We start from the raw sequence: 22,085 nt of genomic DNA, 5'->3' as shown, positions 1-22,085 counted from the left end.
TCGATCGGTCCGGGACTGGGCCGCTTTAACCGGGGCCTTCATCCCCCGCTCCCTCCTCCGGGCAGAGCGGCGGCTGCGGCCTGGGCGGGCACTGGCCTCCTGGGGCCGCGGTGCAGGGACACCTCGAGACAGGAGGAGCAGGGCCTAGGAGCCCTCTGGAGATAGGGCAGGGGGCAGCTGGGCCGGGGGGGAGTCTGGGGGTAGAACAGGGGGTAGTTGGGCCGGGGGGGGGTCTGGGGGTAGGGCAGGGGGCAGCTGGGCCGGGGGGGGCTCTGAGGGCAGCTGGGCCGGGGGGGGTGCTCTGGAGGTAGGGCGGGGGGCTGGTGGGGTATCTGAGAACAAGCCAGCTGAGTCTGAGTGGAGTCTCTTTACATTGCAGGGAGGGGTGGCTGTAGGGGGGTTGGAGGACGTGATAGGGTGCATGTGAAGACAATAGTAGGAGTGGCATCTGGAGGCAGGAGGGGCATATCATATGAGGACAAGGTAGCTGAGTCTGAGAGGGGTCTTGGGTGTTAGCAGGGGGGCAGGTGCAAAAGGCCTTTAGCAATGTTTGGGGTCCGGTGTCTGCTCCTGGCTCTTCGCCGTTGTTCCTCTGCTCCTTGTCCCAAGCACAAGCAGGCTACAAGACTGAGGGTCTGCGAGGCGCTAGAGGCCCAGGAGGTGGCTGGTGATATTAAAGTCCAGGTGGGTGGGGGTTTATGTTGTTAATTCACTTAGTCATTTCTGTGGAGTTCTTATTATCACTCCTCTAATTCAGCCCTTTCTGAAGATCATCTTCTTGCAGAGGCTTCTCCAGAGTAGCTGGATGGGCTCTGCAGCTGCCTACCCTCTTTGAACTGAAGATGTAAATTCCAGCTGGGAGGAGACATACCCATACTAGTTCAGATATCTCTAGTGCACTAAAAATAGCAGTGGGGCAATAGTGGGAGGGGCTTTGAGTGATGCCCCAATGAGCCCATAACACATACTCACATTCTGCCTTTGTCCTATGTGGAACAGGAGCTCCCTATACTTAGCCTGCTCCACAAATTGAACACCACATCTACATTTACAAGACCTTGAACCCTAGACACACAATACCATCAAACATTCTACTTTTGCTTCCCCTTAATTAAACTTCCATGCCACACCTATCTCCCCTGCACTGCTGATGATCCCTGGGCTCTTCTAATGACACAGCTTATACAACACTGTGATGAAATGAGGTATACTAGATCTCCCAAAGTTCATATGCATTTTTTTCCTTTGCTCACACATACGGGCCTCAGAAAGAGGAGCTCACGCACACCCCCAGAGGGCCGGAGTCTGCCAGATCACCTTGTATCACAATTACAGTTCTTCTAAGCTGCTCTATCTTATTCCTTCGCCACAGTACAGCCACACTTCACACACTGAATGCAGCTGGAGTGCATGAAGATAATTCTTAGTGACTATTGCCAGCTCCAGGGGAAAGAATAAAAGTTTCATGAGCATTTACCTTAACTCTGTATTTCCTTGTTTTCACAAATGTGAGTTTTGCTGAACTGGACATTCTGGAAGGGTGCACGTTATCACCAGGCAACTTTAACTCTGCGCTAACAAAGGTTTTGTCAATTTTTTAATTTTAAATTTAAGTCCAGCTAGAAAAATTTTTTTAATTTGAAAACCACCCAAAACAGTGAAACATTTCTGTTAATTCTGCATTTGTAGAGTGCTTAGCACAATGGGTTCTAGTCCATGACTAGGTGCTATGATAATACAAATAATTAATAGTAATATTAATTGGTTTTGTTTTCCCTTAAACAAAGCCTATGTTCTGGACCTAATCTCCTTGACATTGGCCTCTTTATTAAGGCAGTACATAGGCGTGGTAGGTATGAATAAATAGCCAGTTAGGAAACAGATTTCAGTTTCAAGCTTCCCGCAGATAGTTGTACATAGCAGTGAAGAAGAACAATACGTGAGAATTACCATGACGCTCCCCTTTGAAGGAATGGTGTTCTAATTGTCTCTGTTGTTGCAATAAGGAGTGTTTACAAGGGACATAATAATGATATAGCATTTGTGGAATGCTTTTCATCTTCAAAGTCTGTCACTGACTTTAATCTTCCCAGCTCCATGAAGATTCAGATGGATCCCTGTTATGCTGAGGCGAAATGTTGGTGCCTCTGCCTCAGGATCTACTCCTACTTGCTTTGAAGTCTATACTAAAGCTACCACTGATTTCATTGGAATCAGGATTGGGCCCTAAGGGAATCTTTCCATTGACTCCAATGGGAGTTGGATCAGGCTCGAAATGACTTGCTCAGTGTCAGTTGGGTCTTGCATATTGAGTTCAAACCAGGCAGTCACCAACTTTTATTTTCTTCCTCCTCCAGGGATGGGTTCGTTCTGTCCGGTCCCAGAAACAAGTTCTGTTCCTGCACATAAATGATGGCAGTTCTTTGGAAAGCCTCCAGGTTGTAGCTGACCCAAGCCTGGAACATAGGTTTGCAGAGTTTACATATTTAAAGAAATTTCTGTGCAGATTCTTGTTTGGAAAGGGTTGATGATGTGGTTGTAGGGCTCAGCTCCACCCTATCTTAGATTAAGGGCATTGATTCCCAGGCCTGGTGTCTCACCTCCTGTGCCAGCAGGGATGTGAGTGCTGCAGGGGTGGTACATTCAGCAGTTGCTGAGGGTGTTGCACTTGGTGTCGTTCAATAGCTGTCATTTAAGGAGCTGGGTTAGCTGGTCCTGAAGGGAGTAGGAACAGGGGTGGCTCTAGACATTTTGCCGCCCCAAGCACGGCGGCATGCCGCGTGGGGTGCTCTGCCGGTCGCCGGTCCCGCGGCTCCGGTGGACCTCCCGCAATCGTGCCTGCAGAGGGTCCACCAGAGCCGCGGGACCAGCGGACCCTCCGCAGACATGCTGCCGAAGGCTGCCTGCCTGCCGCCCTCCCGGCGACCATCAGCGCGCCCCCTGCGGCATGCCGCCCCAAGCACGCGCTTGGCATGCTGGGGCCTGGAGCCGCCCCTGAGTAGGAAGTAGGGGGCACTTTTAAATTGAAATTTTGTCTCCACTGAAGTCAGTGGCAAAATTCCTATTGATTCATTGGGGCCAGGTTTCGTGGTCCTTTTTCCATGGGTTGGCTTCCCTGGTGGCTTATTCTTCCTGTGTAAGTCAAGCTGTACCTTACCAGAAGCTAGGGTTGCCATGTTAGCCTTTTCTCAACCAGCTCTCTTCTGTAGGCTCCTTAGACTTTTCCTGCCTTTATTGCCAGATGCAGTCAGTGTTTCTAACTGAGGCATCACTTTTGCAGGCGTAGCACAAGAGAGCACAGAGGGGGTGGCAAACCGTGAGGCCTTTCCTTATTGGGGGTCATCTTGGCTCAGTCATGGAGAACTTGCTTCTAATAAAAATAAACATTTAGGCTTCATGAATTTTCAGCTACAGAAGACGATCCTGTGCAATTTATTTCTTGTAAGGTGGACAGCTTGGTGGTTTATGCATCAAATAATTTAAAATTTCCAGATTCTTGGAATCCTGGGTTCACACATATACCCACCCACCCACCAGATGCTTTCCATAGGGGATATATTGAGTGCCATGTGAATAAAATATAGCAATCAAATTGTAACAAGCTGCCTATTTGTGATAATAGGTACTGTAAGCATAGGGCTTGATCTAAATTAACCCAAATAAGTCAGCACGACTCCCTTGAATTCAATGGGTTTTATGTCAGGCCCATAGTGATACATTGTTGTTGATGTTTTTTCCAGAGATCTGACTTTTGGAAGTGCAGTGGAAGTGCAAGGGAAACTGGTAAAAAGTCTTCATAGGATGCAAAATGTGGAATTGAAAGCTGAAAATATTCGTGTGGTAGGACCCTGTGATACTCTGGTATGTTATTGCACTTAACAGTCAAGCTCACAGGATACCTTTTGGAACATGACTAATTTCAAAATATTGCCATTTCTGACAGAGCACATTTCAAATTGTATTTCCTGCTATTTTTTCTAAAGTCGTCTCTATTTTTAATGTTTTTAAGGTGTCTTCTACTCTCCCACTGATGTGGACAGGGGCCTTTTCATTAAGGGAAAAACTGACTAGTAGACTGGGCATAGGGAGGAAACCGTGAAACTAACTTGATACTAAGGACTGGATTTGCTAAAGAATTGCGAGCCAGATTTCCCAGCTGCTCAGCGCCCACAATTGGAACCAGATCGCCAAAAGTTCTCTGTTGCCACCGTGAAACTTACAGCAAGATGTCAGAAAGTGATTGGCACCCACCATGCTGGGCTCTTTTGAAAATTTAGCCACTTACTTTGGTACTGAGTCCTGTTGAAATTCTAATTCTATATAGGTGCTTATATGGACACCATTTCTGTGGTATCTGAGCATTTTCCAAAAGTGATCAACATCTGTCCCTTGTGCTTCATTCTCTTTCTGGTTGTCTTTGTAAAATCCACAAAGTACTCTGGAAAAAAAACTAACAAAGAGTAATATTTTTACCTCTAACTTGTATCACTTATTGAACTTTAATAGGCAGTGATGATATTTCATGGATATCGGTAAAAGTATTCTAACTGCAGGTTTTCAAGGTTGTTTTTTTCCTGTCCTTTCTTTAGACGTTCCCTTTTAAACCAAGAGAGAGGCAGCCTCTGGAATACAGCCGGCAGTTCCCTCACTTACGATGCAGGACCAACACACTGAGCTCCCTCCTGAGGGTACGCAGTGAAGCTACTGCCGCGATCCACTCATTTTTCAAGGTGCTCTGCTTCTTCACTTGATCTTGTTACTGTTTTTTCACATACACAAATGATGGTGCCACATAACACTCCCGCCTTCCCATTGCAGTTATGTAATGGGTGACAGTGGGAGACATGAAATCGGGTCTCTGAGGTTCTATTCCTAGTGCTGGCACTGACTTAGGACCGGTGTGCACTGGGAACTTACATCAGTATAGCTGCGTCTCTTAGTGGTGTGAAAAATCCACACCCCTGTGTGACGTACTTACACTCACTTAATCCCTACACCTCCCAGCCGCAGTGTAGACATACCTTTTGTATCCCAGATTCTGTGTTTTGTGGGCAGAGGCCGGAAGCGTTACCACTATTCTCTCCCTTTCTCCCCCACATACTTTGACTCCTGAGGTCATGAAAATCATTTCAGGTCAAATGAAATGTTTTGATTTTGAGAATTTTCTCTATTTTTTAAATAAAATACATTTTTATTTTAAATCTCCAGGCTCTATTACAGGGGTAGGCAACCTATGGCACGCGTGGCAAAGGTGGCACATGAGCTGATTTTCAGTGGCACTCACACTGCCCGGGTCCTGGCCACCGGTCTGGGGGACTCTGCATTTTAATTTAATTTTAAATGAAGCTTCTTAAACATTTAAAAAACCTTGTTTACTTTACATACAACAATAGTTTAGTTATACATTACAGACTTATAGAAAGAGACCTTCTAAAAACATTAAAATGTATTACTGGCACGTGAAACCTTAAATTAGAGTGAATAAATGAAGACTTGGCACACACGCTTCTGAACATCGCCGACCCCGGCTCTGTTATCACCCAACACGACAGCAGGTGGCGCCACACACCCAAATGAGCTACCTGAGTGCTTTACCTAAGCCACTCAAGGACAAACAGGAGACAACAGTCCATTTCCCAGCTCCCCAGCCTTGCACCCTTGCTGGAGTATAAACCCAGAATCATACCATCTTGCACTGTACAGGGATCTGTACAATGTAAGCTCATTAATATAGTTTGCTTTCCCCTCAGTGTGGGAAAGATATGCACAAGCCATGTATAAATAAGTATGTATAAATATCCCCTGTCTGTGTGTTCCATTCTATGCATCCGAAGAAGTGGGCTGTAGCTCACGAAAGCTCATGCTTAAATAAATTTGTTAGTCTTTAAGGTGCCACAAGTACTCCTATTTTTTTTCCACAAGCCAGTGTTAACCAAACTGAGATTTTCCCAGACATTTTACTTAGACACACTGGTTAAGATAAAACATAAAACAAGTTTATTAACTCCAGAAAGATTTTAAGTGATAGCAAACAGATCAAAGCAGATTACCTAGCAAGTAAACAAAAACGCAGACTGAGCCTAATATACTAGATAGATAGGATTCGAATTAGCAATTTCTCACTCTGCCTGATGATACAAGCAGTCCACCAAGTTTTCATACACAGGCTAGAAATCCCTTTAGCCTGGGACCAGCACTTCCCCCAGTTCAGTCTTTGTTCCTCAGGTGTTCTCTGGGGTGGGGAATGAGGCCCTGAGATGTCACTCCTCACCTTATATCATTTTTCCATATGGTGGGAATCGTCTGTTCTCAGCTAAGTTTCCAGTTCCAGTTTGTGGAAAAATACAGGTACCAATTTGGAGTTCATTGTCATGTGATCTGGTCACATGCCCTTGCATGCCTTGCTGAGTCATAGCAGCCATTACTCAAAAGATGGCTGAAAAGTTCACAGGAAGGCTCACCACATCTGGGGGATAAACTTCTCCTAGGGCCTGTTGTTTCCCTTAATGGCCCATTACCTTAAGAGGTCCTTTACAACCAGCTGTCTAGACTGGAAGCATCTTGCATAATGGGTGTCACCCAGGTGTAACCACATTGGAAATACAGATACCCAGTCAATATTCCTAACTTCAAATACAAAAATGATACATGCATAAAAATATGATAATCCTATTCAGCAAATCATAACTTTTCCAATGACCCCCCACATGACATAATTATGTCATAAAATATCATCATCATACCACTATGATGAATATGGGGTGCAGTGTCACAGTAGACACATCCAATAACTGTATCAGGACAGATAGAAATTGACATGTGAAGGAGAACTCAGGCCATTTAAAAACTTAACTCCTAACAGATATCAGTGGCTTCCAGTTATTATTGCCTTGCGTTGTATGTAGGAACTTTTGTCTCTATATCTATCCTCAAGTATCAGAGGGGTAGCCGTGTTAGTCTGGATCTGTAAAAGCAGCAAAGAGTCCTGTGCACCTTATAGACTAACAGACGTTTAGACTAACAGACTAATGTCTGTTAGTCTATAAAGTGCCACAGGACTCTGCTGCTTTTATATATCTATCCTGAGTGTAGAAAACTGGAATAAGATGCAGGAAATCAATCAGTAGGTCCATGCAAAGAGCAGCTAATACAGAGTAAAGAGCAGCCATTTCAGTCTCTGAGATACCGTTCCCTTTTACAGCTCTACCATGTTACTTCATTATGATCCCTTTGAGCTGGGAGTCGTCCGTGGAACAGCAGCATTCAAAGCTAATAGTCGGATTTCTAAACACGGTGTTAATAAAGAACTAATTTTCCCTTTTTAGTAGTGGATTGTTCCACCTTAGCTGTCAGTGCCGTTTCAGTTGGATACACTGTTCTTCATTTCCTAACCTACTTTGCTGTTGTAGTTGTGGATGCTCAGCACCTCTGAAAATAAAGCCCATGTTCTCCCAGCTTGGACACCCAGAAACTGAGGCACCCAAATTTGGTGGTTGCTTCATTGGAAGCATGGCCATTAATGATGTGACCTAGGATGTACAAACAGTGGCAATGTTGGGGTTAGAATTTGTCAGCTTCTGGCTCCCAATCCTAAACTCAGACCACAACTCCTACTTTGTTAGCGGGAAAAAAGGGTGAGGAGTCCTGTGGAGCCCTTGAGTTCTCCCATTAGATCTCGCTACCTCTGCCTGTAAAGCCCTGTCTTAAAATGAGCCTCCCTCTAGGATCCATACAGTGTGTTTCCTTGGAGCCAACGAGGGGGATTCAGGAAGGGATTCTCTCCCTCTCCCTCCCCCCCCAATGCGTTTTGTTTTGTTTCTCCTTCCTCTCAAGCAGGGTTGGCCCGAGCTGGAGATGGGAGACTGGATGTGGAGGGCCAGGGCTCTGAGGGGGCACCGAACGTTCTCTCAGGTGCTTGGCTGGCTGGTTCTTGCTCACATGCTCAGGTCTAACTCATCACCATATGTGGGGTCAGGAAGGAATCTTCCCCAGCTCAGATTGGCAATGATCCCAGGAGGGTGGGGGGAGGTTTCACCTTCCTTTCCAAGATGTGGGTCACTTGCCAGGATTAAATGGCTATATCTCACTTAATCATTTCCCTCCCATTGTGGGTGCCTCAGGCACTTGTGGACCTTGACCCCTCCTGTTCTCGGCCTACAGCACATTATGGTCTAGTCTCCTGTGGGCTGTAATACTTTGGTCTCGTTTCAGTTGTTGGGTTAGTGTGCGCGTGGCCTGTGGGCTACGTGAGACTCTGGTTATCCCTTCTGGCTTTAAACTCTATGACTCGAGTTAAAACTACATGCCAAGCACTCTCCCTCCAAAACTAGACTTGTGGATTATTAGGCAGTTTACTGTCATAAAAGGATGAGTCAGACCTCCTGTAATTTGAAGTTCTAGTTCCAGAGAGCCTTGGTATTTCAAATCTGATATTTAGACTAAGCCAAGCTTAGCCTTCTCAAGAGAGGACTCTGCAATATCATGTGGATTTTAGGGTTGCTTTAAGAGAGAAATATCGTGCCAGTTAAAGCTACTGTTAATTTCTGTACTGTACCAGCTGCTTTTTTGTCACAGGTATTTTTAGTGAAAGTCGGGGACAGGTCACAGGCAATAAACAAAAATTCACTGAAGCCTGCGACCTGTCCCTGACTTTCACTAAAAATATCCTTGACAAAATGGGGAGACGGGTTCAGCACCCACTCTTGCTGGTACTCTCAGGTCCCCCATCACCATGGGGAATTGGAGCTCCGGGGTCCCTCTGCCCATGGGGACTGGGCTGCTATGGAGTCCCGTTGGCTGCCCCGGGCAGCTGGTAGCTCAGGGTGGTCCCCTGCCACAGCTGGGAGCTGCAGGGTCCCCCAGCCATCCGCTCCGGCTGGGCAGCTGCAGGGGGACCCCCTGCTGCGGCTGGGAAGCTGCCGGGTCCCCCTACTAGAGTGGGGCCTGGGAACTGCAGGGTGGGGGTGGCTGACTGGGAGCTCCAGCCCCAGGCAGAAAATGTCAAAGGAATTCACGGATTCCGTGACATCCATGACTTCCGTGACACATTCGTAGCCTTACTTATAGGTAAAAAGACTTGGTTAAGAAAAAGACCAGGTAGGTGAGGTTATGTCTTTGATTGGACTGACTTCTGTTGGTGGACGGTACAAGCTTTTGAGCTATACAGAGCTCCTCTTCCACCAGCAAAAGTTGGTCCAATAAAATATTACCTCACCTACCTTGTCTCATATCCTGGGACCAACAGGGCTACATCATCACTTCATTAAGAAAAGTCAGTACTAGTTTTTGCCCACGAGATGGCAATACCTACAGTTGTTTGGTTGCAAAAGACATAGATGGATGTTGAAGAACCTCTTACCCTGAAGGAGGTTTTAAAGAGCAATAGGAAAATGCTGTTAGAATTACCAACAAGCATGAAATTCTGATAAGATGTGTATATCTTACTGCTACTAAAGCAAATACCTTGCCTGTAGTTGTTTTCAATACTGTGATATTTTTCATGTGGAGTTCTTTTGCTTAATGTCATATATATATATATTTTGAAGCTAGATGCTTACTGATACTTGAATGCATTTTTGAAGGGACAATGAATGCAAGGTCAAAGTTGGCCACAGACGTAGATGTTTGCAAAAATAAGCTTTTGCAAATGCTAAGACCAACAAGAACATGTCTTATTTATTTTATTTCATTGTGATCCAGTGGAAATGACTTAAAAAAAATCCAAATCTTCCCATGTAGTACTGTACTTGCAATTTAACATTGCAGCACTGTGCACAAGAACTGGAAAATGAAACTAACTGGTCTGTTTTTATTGTGCAAAACTGAAAGCTAAAAAGAGCATAATGCTAAAATATAAACAGTAGATCTTTAACTCTATCATGTAGTAGGCCAAGCCTTTTTTCATTTTTTAAAAATGCTCTTATCCCAAGGGCTTTTTCACCTGACAGAGCCTCATTAATGCTAGAATTTTTGCTTTGGACGTCTAAGGCTAGAAACCCACCTTTAACTTTACCCTTGGGTAGTTCAGTACCTGTGAGATACCCCTCCTAGCCTTAAGGACCCTATGCTCCTAGACACAGTGGGTATATCTACACTGCAATTGGACACCCACAGCTGGCATGTGCAAGCTGACTTGGGTTCATGGGGCTCAGGCTGTGGGGCTGTTTAATGGGGCTGTGGTGTAAATGTCCAGGCTCAGGCTGCGATGGGGGAGGGTCCCAGAGCTCAGACTGCTGCCTGAGCTGGAATGTTTGCACTTTAATTAAACAGCCCCGCAGCCCGAGTCCCACGAGCCCAAATCAGCTGGCGTGGGCCAGCCACAGGTGTCTAATTGCAGTGTAGACATACCCAGTGAAGAGTATGCAGCATGAATATCTCCTCTGAGCTCTGAACTTGCCTGCTGCTGTGGGTTCATGACAGAGCCACTAATGCTACTGTAATATTTTTTGTGGTTTGATAATGGAAACTGTGCTAAGTCTCTTAAGGAGGGGGACTGTGGTTCTGGGAACCCCTCTGATGAGCCCTACTTCTCAGGCACTTCCTACGCCAGGCAGGAAGTCTGCTAATGTGAAATGCACTCTACTGCCAGCTTAATGGTGGTAGCTGCCATAAGTTACATTGGACTTTAGAAACTCTACTCCCTACCTGTTACTTTAAATGTCTTCCTGTAAAATGTATTGTACACCAGCCCTGAACTTTTCAAATTCACGTGCCCCTGCCTTCCGCAAATTCTTTGGTTCAGATACCCTAAATGTCAGCCAATTGGGGTTAGGCTGCAAATCCCATTTATTTTCCCAGGCTTTGTGTGGGAGGAGGGATGTGCTGAGGGATGGGATTTATGGCTGGAGGGGTGGGTATTCTGCTCCCTGTTTCAGGGAGGTTGCTGTGTTTGTGTTTATATTTTGAAAGGCCCCTAGAGCCCTGCATAGGTGCACTCATAGGGTTTTGCATACATAAATATTGTGGAGTTGACATTTATTTATATTATTGTTGTGTCAAGAGACCCAACCACGGTTGGGCTGCGTTGTGCTAGGAGCTGTACAGGAAGCGTGGTCCCTTCTGCTTACAGTCTAAATGTGCTCTTTCCATAGTCTCATTTGCCTGAGTGGCCTTTATTTCTCTCTCAGGGTTTCAGATGTAAATACTTGTTTCCTACAGAGATTTTTGGCACTGTGGACTAGTAGGTAATGGAGCGCTCTCTTCACATGGTAGAATTGTTGTGGTTATAGAGTCCTCTGCAGGGTTTTTTTCTATAGTGCGAACAAGTGAAGAATCAGGCACTAAATTTGCACGCTCCAGAAATCCAATTAGTGTTTAGCACATACCAGGGTCTCTCTCACATAACATGGAAGCTATTCTAAAATGTTACACATGTTGTCTTTGGTCCTGGCCTGATAGATGAATCCTGACTTGCACATGTTGGACTCTTCCTTGGAGTGGACACGTAATATCCTTGGACTGGCAACTTTCAATGTTCTCTTTTGTTTCAGGATAATGGCTACGTGCACGTTCATACTCCTATAATTACGTCAAATGACTGCGAAGGTGCGGGGGAGCTCTTTCATGTCAGGGTAAGTTGTACTTACAAAACAACTTTGTAATTACTGGGTGTTAAAGGGACAATCGGTTTTGTATATTGTTTTTTTTATGTACTTCTCTGAGATTTATTTTTGTAACCTACAACTGTTCCTTGTGATACTTAGTGATGATTCTAACTGAAATAGATTAAACAGCTGTTCTAATTCCTTTCACTTTTATTCTGTACTTTCCCCAGCACCTTATGTATTGATCAATTTCTCTATCCTGAGTTGTGTGGAAAAATTTAAAGAGAAATGGGGAGAGGGGGTCAAACATCTTAATAACCAGGAAAATGTGTTTGTAAAATAAAAATATGGGCAGAGGCCTCTGGGTCAGGCACAGCTGAAACTAACTAGACTTCATGTTAATCGGCTCCTGCTATAAACCACAAAATGACTCCTATTTTTTCCCCAGCAGCTTCTTATTTCTTGCCGCCTCCCTCATTTCTTTTTGTCCCTTCCTAAAAACTGCCCATGCTGTAATTATTGGCCCTTTTCTTCAGTGTTGCAAAATAAAGTTCAGTGTTTTAAATTGTGGTTCTGTTGACTTCAGCACTTGTAGAAATAATTCTCATTCCTCATCAAAAACTCCTGTGTGCATTTCAGAGCAACCCTAACTAAATTGCAGTATTCCCTAAATTTGCAGTAACACTCCCCGCCCCCCCCCCCCCCCCCAAAAATCTTGTGCAGTCCCATAAGCCCCTTTGCCTTTCACAAAAGAAAATATATTCTCTGGCCACAAAATGATTGCATCTACTTACACTTATTGGCCACAGCTTTGCTGATGAATCATCTCTAAGCAAAAAATTGTTGAGGTAGCGTGTCACTGCTGCAGTGGCATGTCTACAGCTCCTTGTATCTCATTAATCTGCTGGTCAGAAACCTCCAGTACTGGTTCTTCAGGATTGAAAAACCTGCCCTGCCCCACTGACAACACCCTCACAGACCAGTGCACAGCAACTTATGTACCCCAGCTTTCTGCTTACTCTTGCTAGTACAGCCCAGCAATCTGTTCCTGGCTAATTGAAATACCTTAGTGCTACCACAGTGTGCTCCTGGCTGTTGCATGCAAATTAAGATGTGGAAACAAGTGATGCTTAACACTAAACACATTATACAATTTTCAATCCTGTTTAGTCTTCTGCATGAACTATATCTACCTGTTAAAGGGTTCTGCTCACTGCAAGTGCACCTCCTTGTGGTTGGGTCTGGGAATTATCTCTTGCCCTGTCTGGTGCTCCTTTCTATCACTTGCTTGCACCGTGTCTCTTCCTCTCCACCCCCGGCCCAGGACTCAGGGTGCTTCCTTTTCATGACTCGGCCCTCCAGCCAGGTCACTATATAGTCATCCCCTGCTAGGGTAACAAAATCCCACTGGACTAGCTGTCCAGACTCTGCCTCAGATGGTCTTTGGTTCCAAGTCTCTTGTGCCACTTTTTTGGTGGCTGGTAGGGAAACCCAGGTCCTCCCTCTACACTGGCTTCCAGCCCAGGAACCCTGTAACCAGCAGCCCTGGTCTGCACATTGTCATTCCTTCCTGCTGTTTCCTTAGGCTTCTTCCGACCCTACATTCTCAGGCGTTCTTCCCCACAACTTCTCTGGGTTGACCTTTTATTCTGCAGCTAGGATTCCAGGGGTTCTCCTCCACCCTGGGTTTCCAGCTCATCACCTCACTGCTCCCAGAGAATGACTGCACACGCCCTCACTGCAGCCCTCTTCTGCACTCAACTTCCTGGCTTTATGCTGACCAGCGTACTCTTGGGCTTCATGATAAGTTAAGCCAGGCTCTCCCTCCAGGTGCACCCAGATAACATAATTGGCTTCTCAGTCCCACGTTAGCCCCTTCAGGACCTGTGTGGGGTACACACCCCATCACACGACCCCTAAGCTTTACAGAATTAAATTATGTAGGACTGCAGTGTGAATGGCTTAAGTCACAAAAGCACTGGTGCAAATGTTGATTGGGGTGGGGATGGGTAGCTGTGATCTAGTAGATGGGGTATGGGAAACTCATGAAAACTGGATTTTAGTTGACTGAGGCCATGGGCATGTCATTTAAACTTGTCCCTTGGTTTCCCCATCTGTAAAGCACTGTGGGATTTGTGTTTGAAAGGTGCGGTGTGAGTGCCAAGTATTATCCTATTAAATAGTGTATATGGAAGCATGGTGCTACAAATGTGGGGCTCCGAAGCTCTGATCACCACTGGAGAAGGGGACGTTTCCCCTCATTCTCTGCTTTCTGCACTGGCTCCCCATTGAACAGAGGATCCCAGCTCAAGATCTCTGTCCTGATTTTTTTCAAAGCCCTACATGGAATTGGTCCTAGGTACCAGAGGTGCCACCTCTCTCTCTACCCAGCACCTTCTGCTTGGTCAGCTGTTTCATTGCTTACTGTGTTTAAAGTGAAACACAGAATCCAACCTTTCACCCAGGCTTTCCCACCACTCTGCCTCCGATGCACACTCCCACTCGTCTGTGTTCAATAATAACTTCGTAAACAAACCATGTGCCTGCTGCTCGCTTTGGGAGAGAGCAAGATTTTTAGGGTATGTCTACACTACGGACCGTACAGCGGCAGAGCTGCACTGCTGTAAGGTCTCTTGGGTAGCTGCTCTATGCCAGCAGGAGAGAGCTCTGCTACTGGCATAATTAAGCCACCCTCTGAGCGGCAGTAGCTGCGTCAGCGGGAGACGCTCTCCCACTGACATAGCACTGCCCACGCCTGTGCTTTTGTCCCTGACATTTGTCGGTCAGGGGTGTGGGTTTTTTCACACTCCTGACACACATTCTGCTGACAAAAGTGCCAGTGTAGACAAAGTCTAAATCTTGGCTACTGCTCAGATACCATGATGATGGGCTCCTATATAAGAGCATAGACAGATGAGCCATTTGCAGAATATAATCTTTAATTAAAAGAAAGTTGGTAGCTTTTGATTTTGAAGTTTGTTCCACATGTGACTGGGATATAAACCAATGTAAAGTTGCTGCCTGCCCCTTTCATCACCTCTAGTGCATCTGCTGTTGCTCATAGTCTTCAAGCAGTAGGCAAGTAAAACTGACTAGATTCTGCTCAATTTCTCTGCTGTTGCTTAACTCCCTTAGGCAACACTGAAACTGACAAAAATCATATCCTTTAGCTCTCCTGTTCCTGGGAAAAGGTAGAAGGTACTGGAGCTGTGACCTCTGGACTCTACTGGAGGGTGCTTTTACCTCCCAATTCACCATCTTTCATATCTATTTTCCTCTAACTGGGAGGTTTAATCCTCCAATTTATGTCGTCTGGTAGCTGACCAGGGTCATGCATTCCCTCAGAGATGGTAGGGAGAAAGGCTAAGGGAGAATAGATACATTTTTAGAGGAGATTTTTAGAGAGATGGAACAATAACTCCCTGCTTTAGAAAGAAGATCTGAGGAATTTAAAGGCATATAGTCCTCGGGTTTTTAGACCTTTTTAATCCCATTGGATTTGGATTTGTTTACATGTTTAGTCTGGAAAAGAGAAGACTGAGAGGGGACATAACAGTTTTCAAGTACATAAAAGGTTGTTACAAGGAGGAGAGATTAAAATTCTTGTTCTTAACCTCTGAGGATAGGACAAGAAGCAATGGCCTTAAATTTCAGCATGGGAGGTTTAGGTTGGACATTAGGGACAAACTTCCTAACTGTCAGGGTGGTTAAGAACTGCAATAAATTGCTTAGGGAAGTTGTGGAATCTCCATCATTGGAGATTTTTAAGAGCAGGTTAGACAAACACCTGTCAGGGATGGTCTATATAATACTTAGTCCTGCCATGGGTGCAGGGGACTGAACTAGATGACCTCTTGAGGTCCCTTCCAGTCCTATGATTCTATGTGCAGCTTCCGTATTGTTTTGTTTGGGTTGGTGTACACTGATTAGTTTGTACATAGTTTTGGTGGGATGTTCTCATACTTGTGCTGCGTGTGTGGATCCTTTTCTGTCTTGTTTGGAAAATTATTTTATTTAAGGAATTCGTAAAAATTTGAAGACAAAAACAAAAGGAGAGGGGAAGCTGAGAAGATACAGAGAAGTTGTACGTGTCATGAACTGCAGAGACGCCCCCTCAACTTAATTACTATGCAATTTACTGCAGATAAGTAGCTGGTGGCTCTGAAGACAGTCGGGGCAAATTCAGGAAAACAGAGAACATAGGAGACACAATTTGGGTGTATGAAATTAGACCGCCTCCTGGCAAGCTGTCCCATTCAGCCAGACTCTAACCCTTGTGCTGAGCTCCATTTATATTAATGTGACTACACAGTCACTGGGGTCCCTCAGGGTGGGTCAGTTGGTAGGTTCCAAGACCTTAGATTGTAAACTCTCCAGGGTAGGGATCACATTGTATCCTATATGTTCATGCCAGGCCTAGTACAGTTGGGCCTGGTTCCTGACTGGAGCACTGTTTAGGCGCTATTACAATAGCAATAATTTAATAATACTGATTGATTTAAATGTCAGTTCAACCCCATTTATCCAAATGACTTGGAGTGATGTATCTGAAATGTGGCATTGCAGAAAAGCAAAACTATAATGTCATGGGACACTAGTGATCTTGGGATAATTCACATCCCACGTGATTGAGGATTGGGATAACTTGGGAGTTTACCTGGACCAATTACGGTAGCACAGTTTTTAAAGGAATTATGTCAGGCAACCTCCACCCACAATTAGTATATATTGCTACATTTTCTTCCTGCATCCAAATCAGCTTTAGCTCATTATGAACCACATAAACTATCCAAGTACTGGTCATCTCAAGAACTTGGCCAGAGATTACGTGCTGTCAGTGTGTATTGTCCTGTCAAGAAGTAGCCACCACATAACCGCTTCCCCATTCTTCTAGCAATATGAGGATGTCCTTACTTAACATGGGATGGGATGAAACCTATAATAAATATGCCTCTGTAACTTTAGATCTAGACATTAACTCCTTACCTTTCCTTCAGTACATCCAAAACAAACCCTATTGACATCACAGGGAACATAGTCACAATTTTCCCCAATAGATTAACCTCAGCAAAAGTAGCTTAATGTAGATGCAGTGAGTGTCTGACAAATGTTTCCCTTCCAGCCAGTAGTGGAGCTGTCATGTTTGGGAACTGATTCCAGAGGCGAGGCTCTTTGGTTATCAAAGACTTGTAGGACTGGAAGGGACCTCAAGAGGTCATGTAGTCCAGTCCCCTGCTCTCATGACAAGACTAAGTATTGTCTAGACCATTGTCTCACCTGCTCTTAAAAATCTCCAATGACGGAGATTCCACAACATCCCTAGGCAATGTATTCTAGTGGTTAACCACCTTGACAGGTAGGAAGTTTTTCCTAATGTCCAACCTAAACCACCTTTGCTGCAATTTAAGCCCATTGCTTCTTGTCCTATCCTCAGAGGTTAAGGAGAACAATTTTTCTCCCTCCTCCTTGTAACAACCTTTTATGGTTGCCTCATGCTGGGATGTCGGAGGGTTTTCAGCAAAAGTTGGAGCTCATGCCAAGCTAATATTGGTCTGTCCCATTCCTCACAACCAAAATTTCTGCTTGATCCACAAGCTGGTAGTCTGTACCTAACCCCTCTATACCTATACATCTAATCAGTACCTTAGAGAGATTACCTCAGCCAAGCCAGTGAACAAATGGGATACTGTTATGCAGTAGGATACAACTCAGTCAGTTAGGCCTTGCCTCACAGGCTCTGTTTGTATTTTAAATAGCCGACTCTCTCAGCTTTCACTATAGGGATGTGTCTCCACTGCAGAGTTAACCTGCATGACTGGCACCTGGGCCTGAGTCTCTGGGTTAGCCTAGCCCAGGTCTGAGCATTCCCACAGCAAAGCCCTACCCCTGTTACTGTGTCCACTCCATTTCTGCACTTGCTTGTGTGTGCCTAGGGGCATATCTCATAGTTCTCTGTGTTGAAACAGCCTGGGATTCTTTTCCAGTCAATTGCACGAGAACTTGCCTGTCCTTTGGTGAGGAATTGCAGGATGGCATTGGAGGACTCATCATTCCACTGATTTGGACTGCAGCCTCCCTGGAAAGTTGCAAGCTTCCCACCCTAATTAAAGTGGATCTGGGATGCTGACCCACAAACCCAGCTGGGTAAATGAGCCCTGACTTAAAGCACCTCCAAAGCCCAGTGAGAGGGTTTTCTGTGTGGATAATAGTGGGGTTTGAGCTAGAGCCGTGGTTAGCTATGCAGTGAAGACATACCCTAAAAAGGTGATAGATGAGCAATTTAGGCAGGGATTAAAATTCTGCCTCTTGTCAAGCTTTAATAGCCTCTCATTTCCAGACTGGAGGAATGACTCCTGTAGTCCTTTCGATTCTTTTTCTCTGTCCTCTTCTACCGTTAGAATTGTAAGGAGTACATTGTAGAATCAAGTGTTTTATTGGTCTTAAAGCAAATAGCCTCGAGTCAGAGTAATATATCCATAGGTCTGAGGGTAAATAAAAAATTATTTTCTTTTAATTTAAATCAGATTTTTTAATTTAAATTAAATACAGTTGTTTTTTTTAAATATTAGAAATTGACAACATATGTTATGGCCTAAATTATTATAATCTGTTAAAATTATTTAAATAAAATTAAAAAATACATGTTTACTACCAAATTGTAATGAAATTCAGACCACTGAAATAGTAAAAGGCACTGGATAAGACCTGGAGCCAGAGTTTGTTGATGTTTTAGATGAGCTTTTGACAATAGTATTCTCCTCTGCGGGTGCAGAGAAAATGTCTTCATTTCAGTTTATTCAGTTCACTCCGTTCAATGGCCTGTTCATTCAGAATTAAGAAAACTCATTTATGAATAAAAATTAGGTGTGAGGATGAGATCTAATAGTTCTAAAATCTTGAAGGACATAGTGACCAGAAACAATCCGTTCAATTCGCTAACTACAGATAATACTTCCTTTGTTTAATAAATCATTTAGTTTTAAATGCAAAACGTGTTTTGTTACAAATTTTCTGGTAAACTTTTTTCTTATGTATCCGCATTTGATACCTGTATTTAACTAGTAAAAAATGCCGCTGTTGTGCATTTTTAAATGAATTTGAATTTCCATCCATGTAGAACTTGACACAAATCACAAGTAAAATTAATCTAGTAAATAAGAAATGCATTACTCAGCATTTTTAATACTGTAAATGTAAGTTACGTTATGTAATTGCTTAGGTAAATACGTATAATTATAGTGTGTCTTCATGGTTAGCCAAAAAAGAAAAGCACTAAATTTAGTGTAAAGTCTATATTTAGTTGCAAATCAGCATGTTCTAATGGTTACCGATGAATGAGACTCAACTTTTCTTTGGAAAAATAACTAAAAAGTACAAATGCAAACCAAAATTAAAATTGATGATTGGAATTAATGTTTCCTACTAGTTGATTTATGTCATGATTAAAATCAGTTATTTAAATCAGTCCATCCTGCCAGCATTACTGTGCCCCTAGAAGAGTCAGGACCCCTCAGGGGGTCATGAAGTTATTACATGGGGGGGTTGTGAACTGCCAGCCTCCACCCCAAACCCCGCTTTGCCTCCAGCATTTATAATGGTGTTTTTAATTTAAGGGGGGGGGTCACACTCAGAGGCTTGCGGTGTGAAAGGGGTCACCAGTACAAAAGTTTGAGAACCACTGGTGTAGCTAATCTCCTTTAGGGTATGGCTACACTGGCGAGTTGCAGCGCTGGAAAGCCTCCACCAGCGCTGCAATTAGTAAGTGGCCACACCTGCAGGGCACTTCCAGCGCTGCAACTCCCTGGCTGCAGCGCTGGCCGTACACCTCACTCGGCATGGGGAATAAGGATTCCAGCGCTGGTCATCAAGTGTGGCCACACACCAGCGCTGTGATTGGCCTCCAGGGTATAAGGATGTATCCCAGAATGCTTTTATAAATTACTCTCTTTGTTTTGTTATGCAGCCTCTCTTTGTTTTGTTGTGAACGAGCTCCGCGGAGCTCGTTGCTGCTTATCTAAAAAACAAACAAAGCTCCTGTTTGCTGTGATCAATCTGTACCTGGCTGTAAACAATCAAATGAGAGGCAGGCAGGGAGCGAATGAAACAGCGGGGAGTCGTGTTGGCTGCAGGCTGTTTGCAATTAAGAGTTAAGACTAAGGGGTTGGAAAAATGTTCTGATTTTTCAAGGCAGGAAGCTAAACACACAGTGTTGGCTCCAAAAATCCACTCTCTCTCTCCCCCCGCTCCCTGTCACACTAGACCCCACTCCACCCCCCTCTTTTGAAAAGCACGTTGCGGCCACTTGAATGCTGGGATAGCTGCCCATAATGCATCATTCCCAACAGCGCTGCTAATGCTGCAAATGCGGCCACACACCAGCGCTGGTAGCTGTGAGTGTGGCCACACACCAGCGCTGCTCCTACACAGCTGGATGACCAGCGCTGCAAACTACCAGCGCTGCAAACCGTAAGTGTAGCCATACCCTTAGAGAGGTGTAGCTTTGCAGCCAGAACTCTGTCTGGGTATGCTACATCTCCAGTAGGGGGCTCTACTGGTGTAGCTATACCAGCCGAGGTTCTGTAATGCAGACAAGCCCTAAAATGGATGTAATACCCAGCTCCTGTGGAGGATGTGAGGGGGGCAGTGAATGTTTGCAAAGCTTTGGAGAGGTGAAGTGCTAAGTTATATTAATTCTACTCCTAAAATACCTCCTCGCTGAGATGCTCAGAGGGTCCAATCCTGCGCCTGTTGAGGAAAATGAAATTCTTTCCATTGACCGTGGTGGAAGGTGGATTGGGCCCAGAATGCTTCACGATAACTCCCAAAGCTTTACAGAAATACTAAAGGGATCAAAGAGCTCTTTCAAAATGTGAGCAAAAAACCAAACAGAAATGGGCACAGTGCTAGAGAGAGGGTGGAGAGAAATAAACAGCTCTTGGGGTGGGGGGAAGCAAACCGTTTTTAGAGGCTTAAGTGATTAAAGATTGGAGATGACGGATGCTGAATCGCTCCTCCCAACAGCCAAGCAACTGTGTCAAGACAAGTCTGTCAGAGGAGGTCGTGGGTGTAGCCAGCACCTACACGGGAAGGGCTTGAAGAAGCACCATTCAGCCGGAATTGTCAGTAGACTACAGCCTATCAGTTGCTAGCCGCAGGCAATCATGTCTTGGAAGTTTTGTTCCTTTCTGAGATGGTTGTATGTATTTAAACCCGCCAAAACTATATTTTTGGCCTCTGTAATCTGCTCCCCATACTCTTCTCCCTCCAATCTGCTGCTATTGCTGCATCTTCCCCCTTCCCTCCCTTAATTGTGGCTAAATTTGTGGAGGAAGAGAAAGGAAAGTGTTATATCGGGTGGCGTAATATCGAGGTAGCGGTGTATCTCATATCCTACTGAAAAGGATTATATATAAGGCCCTACTTGAATTGTGGAATGATTGTGTATAAAAAAAAATTTTTTTGGTTGTGACAAGACATGGAAAATTGCAGAAAAGTAATAATGGATCTTCTTATTTGCAGTTATAAAGTCCATTATTACTTTTCCACGATTTTTCGCTGTTGGCCATCCGGGGCTGAGAGCAGGAGCCTGCGGCTGACAGTGGCAGGTCTCCGACTGTCAGCCCCATGCTCAGCAGGATTCTTGCTTTCAGAATTGTGGTGAAAGCCTAATATTGTGATATTCAAATTTTTGCAATATCCCAGGTTAAGTTGGTCCTTAGTTGGGCTTTTCTCTTTACTTATCCTTAGGTATCATAAAAGAGCAAGGGGCATAATTGAATTGAAGTTTTTGTTCTGTTAGGAAAATTGATAACTTATGGGTGATCTACAGCATTCACCTGTTTGAATTCTTATACTCTACCCATCGCCAAAGTATCTGAGTGCCAGTTTGGGGGAGAGGTTTTTAAAAGAAGGCAGTGGTTTTTTTTATATTTTGTATCTGAGCGTAAAATAGTTGGTTTGCCTGAAGAAAATATCACGGGCCTGGTTTTGCTGGAATGGCAACCGTCTAGAAATGAGGTGCAGATCCTCAATGGTGTGAATTATCATAGCTCTGTTGATTTCAGTGGAGCAGTGCAGCTTTACACCTGCTGAGAATCTGGCTGTTTAAATATGGCATAACGAAAGACGGCCTATATGGAGGTAAACTGTCCTCTGATCTAAGAATATAGGTAGCTGACCATGTGTCTTGGAGGTGAACAGCAGAGCTTTAAAAAAAACAAAACCAAAACAGGTTCCAAGCTAGTAAGAAAAATGGCAGCTTGAAGAAGCTCAAAGGTACTAGACCCCTGAATGAGCTCAACCTAGCAACGCCCCGTGAGGTCCTTCTATTTTACAAGCTGGGAAATGAGGCAGTGACAGATCACGTGACAGGTCCTTGGCAAAGCTGGGAATAGATGCAGGGGCCTAAATTTTGAGAGCTGGATATCTTAGTCATCTGAACCCACATCCTACGCCCAGATAAGTGATCTGACTCTTGTTTTCAGAAATGTGCCTCCAGAGCACTCTTTGAAGGCACTGGAAACTGTGGTTGCTCAGGTCCTT

General features: G+C 44.6%; 1 protein-coding gene across 3 annotated transcripts in view; it reads left to right on the top strand.

Annotated features, from left to right (window-relative positions):
* Positions 1 to 318: 318 nt before the first annotated feature.
* Positions 319 to 22,085, top strand: part of NARS2 (asparaginyl-tRNA synthetase 2, mitochondrial) — a 77,779-nt gene continuing 56,012 nt past the window's right edge. Inside the window, exons 1-5 of one of the 3 annotated variants that reach the window (XM_039530996.1) lie at positions 319 to 684; positions 2,358 to 2,467; positions 3,741 to 3,861; positions 4,590 to 4,688; positions 11,490 to 11,570. In XM_039530996.1, coding sequence (XP_039386930.1) covers positions 547 to 684; positions 2,358 to 2,467; positions 3,741 to 3,861; positions 4,590 to 4,688; positions 11,490 to 11,570 — 549 coding nt within the window. In that variant the 5' untranslated portion in view covers positions 319 to 546. Of the gene's footprint in view, positions 685 to 2,357; positions 2,468 to 3,740; positions 3,862 to 4,589; positions 4,731 to 11,489; positions 11,571 to 22,085 lie in introns of all 3 variants that reach the window. The other 2 variants (XM_039530993.1, XM_039530984.1) reach the window with 2 other exon arrangements.

This window comes from Mauremys reevesii, linkage group 1 (genome assembly GCF_016161935.1).
Source record: "Mauremys reevesii isolate NIE-2019 linkage group 1, ASM1616193v1, whole genome shotgun sequence".
Classification (NCBI taxonomy): domain Eukaryota; kingdom Metazoa; phylum Chordata; order Testudines; family Geoemydidae; genus Mauremys; species Mauremys reevesii.
Note: the sequence above shows the minus strand (reverse complement) of the source record. Positions and strands in the feature narration are given on the sequence as shown.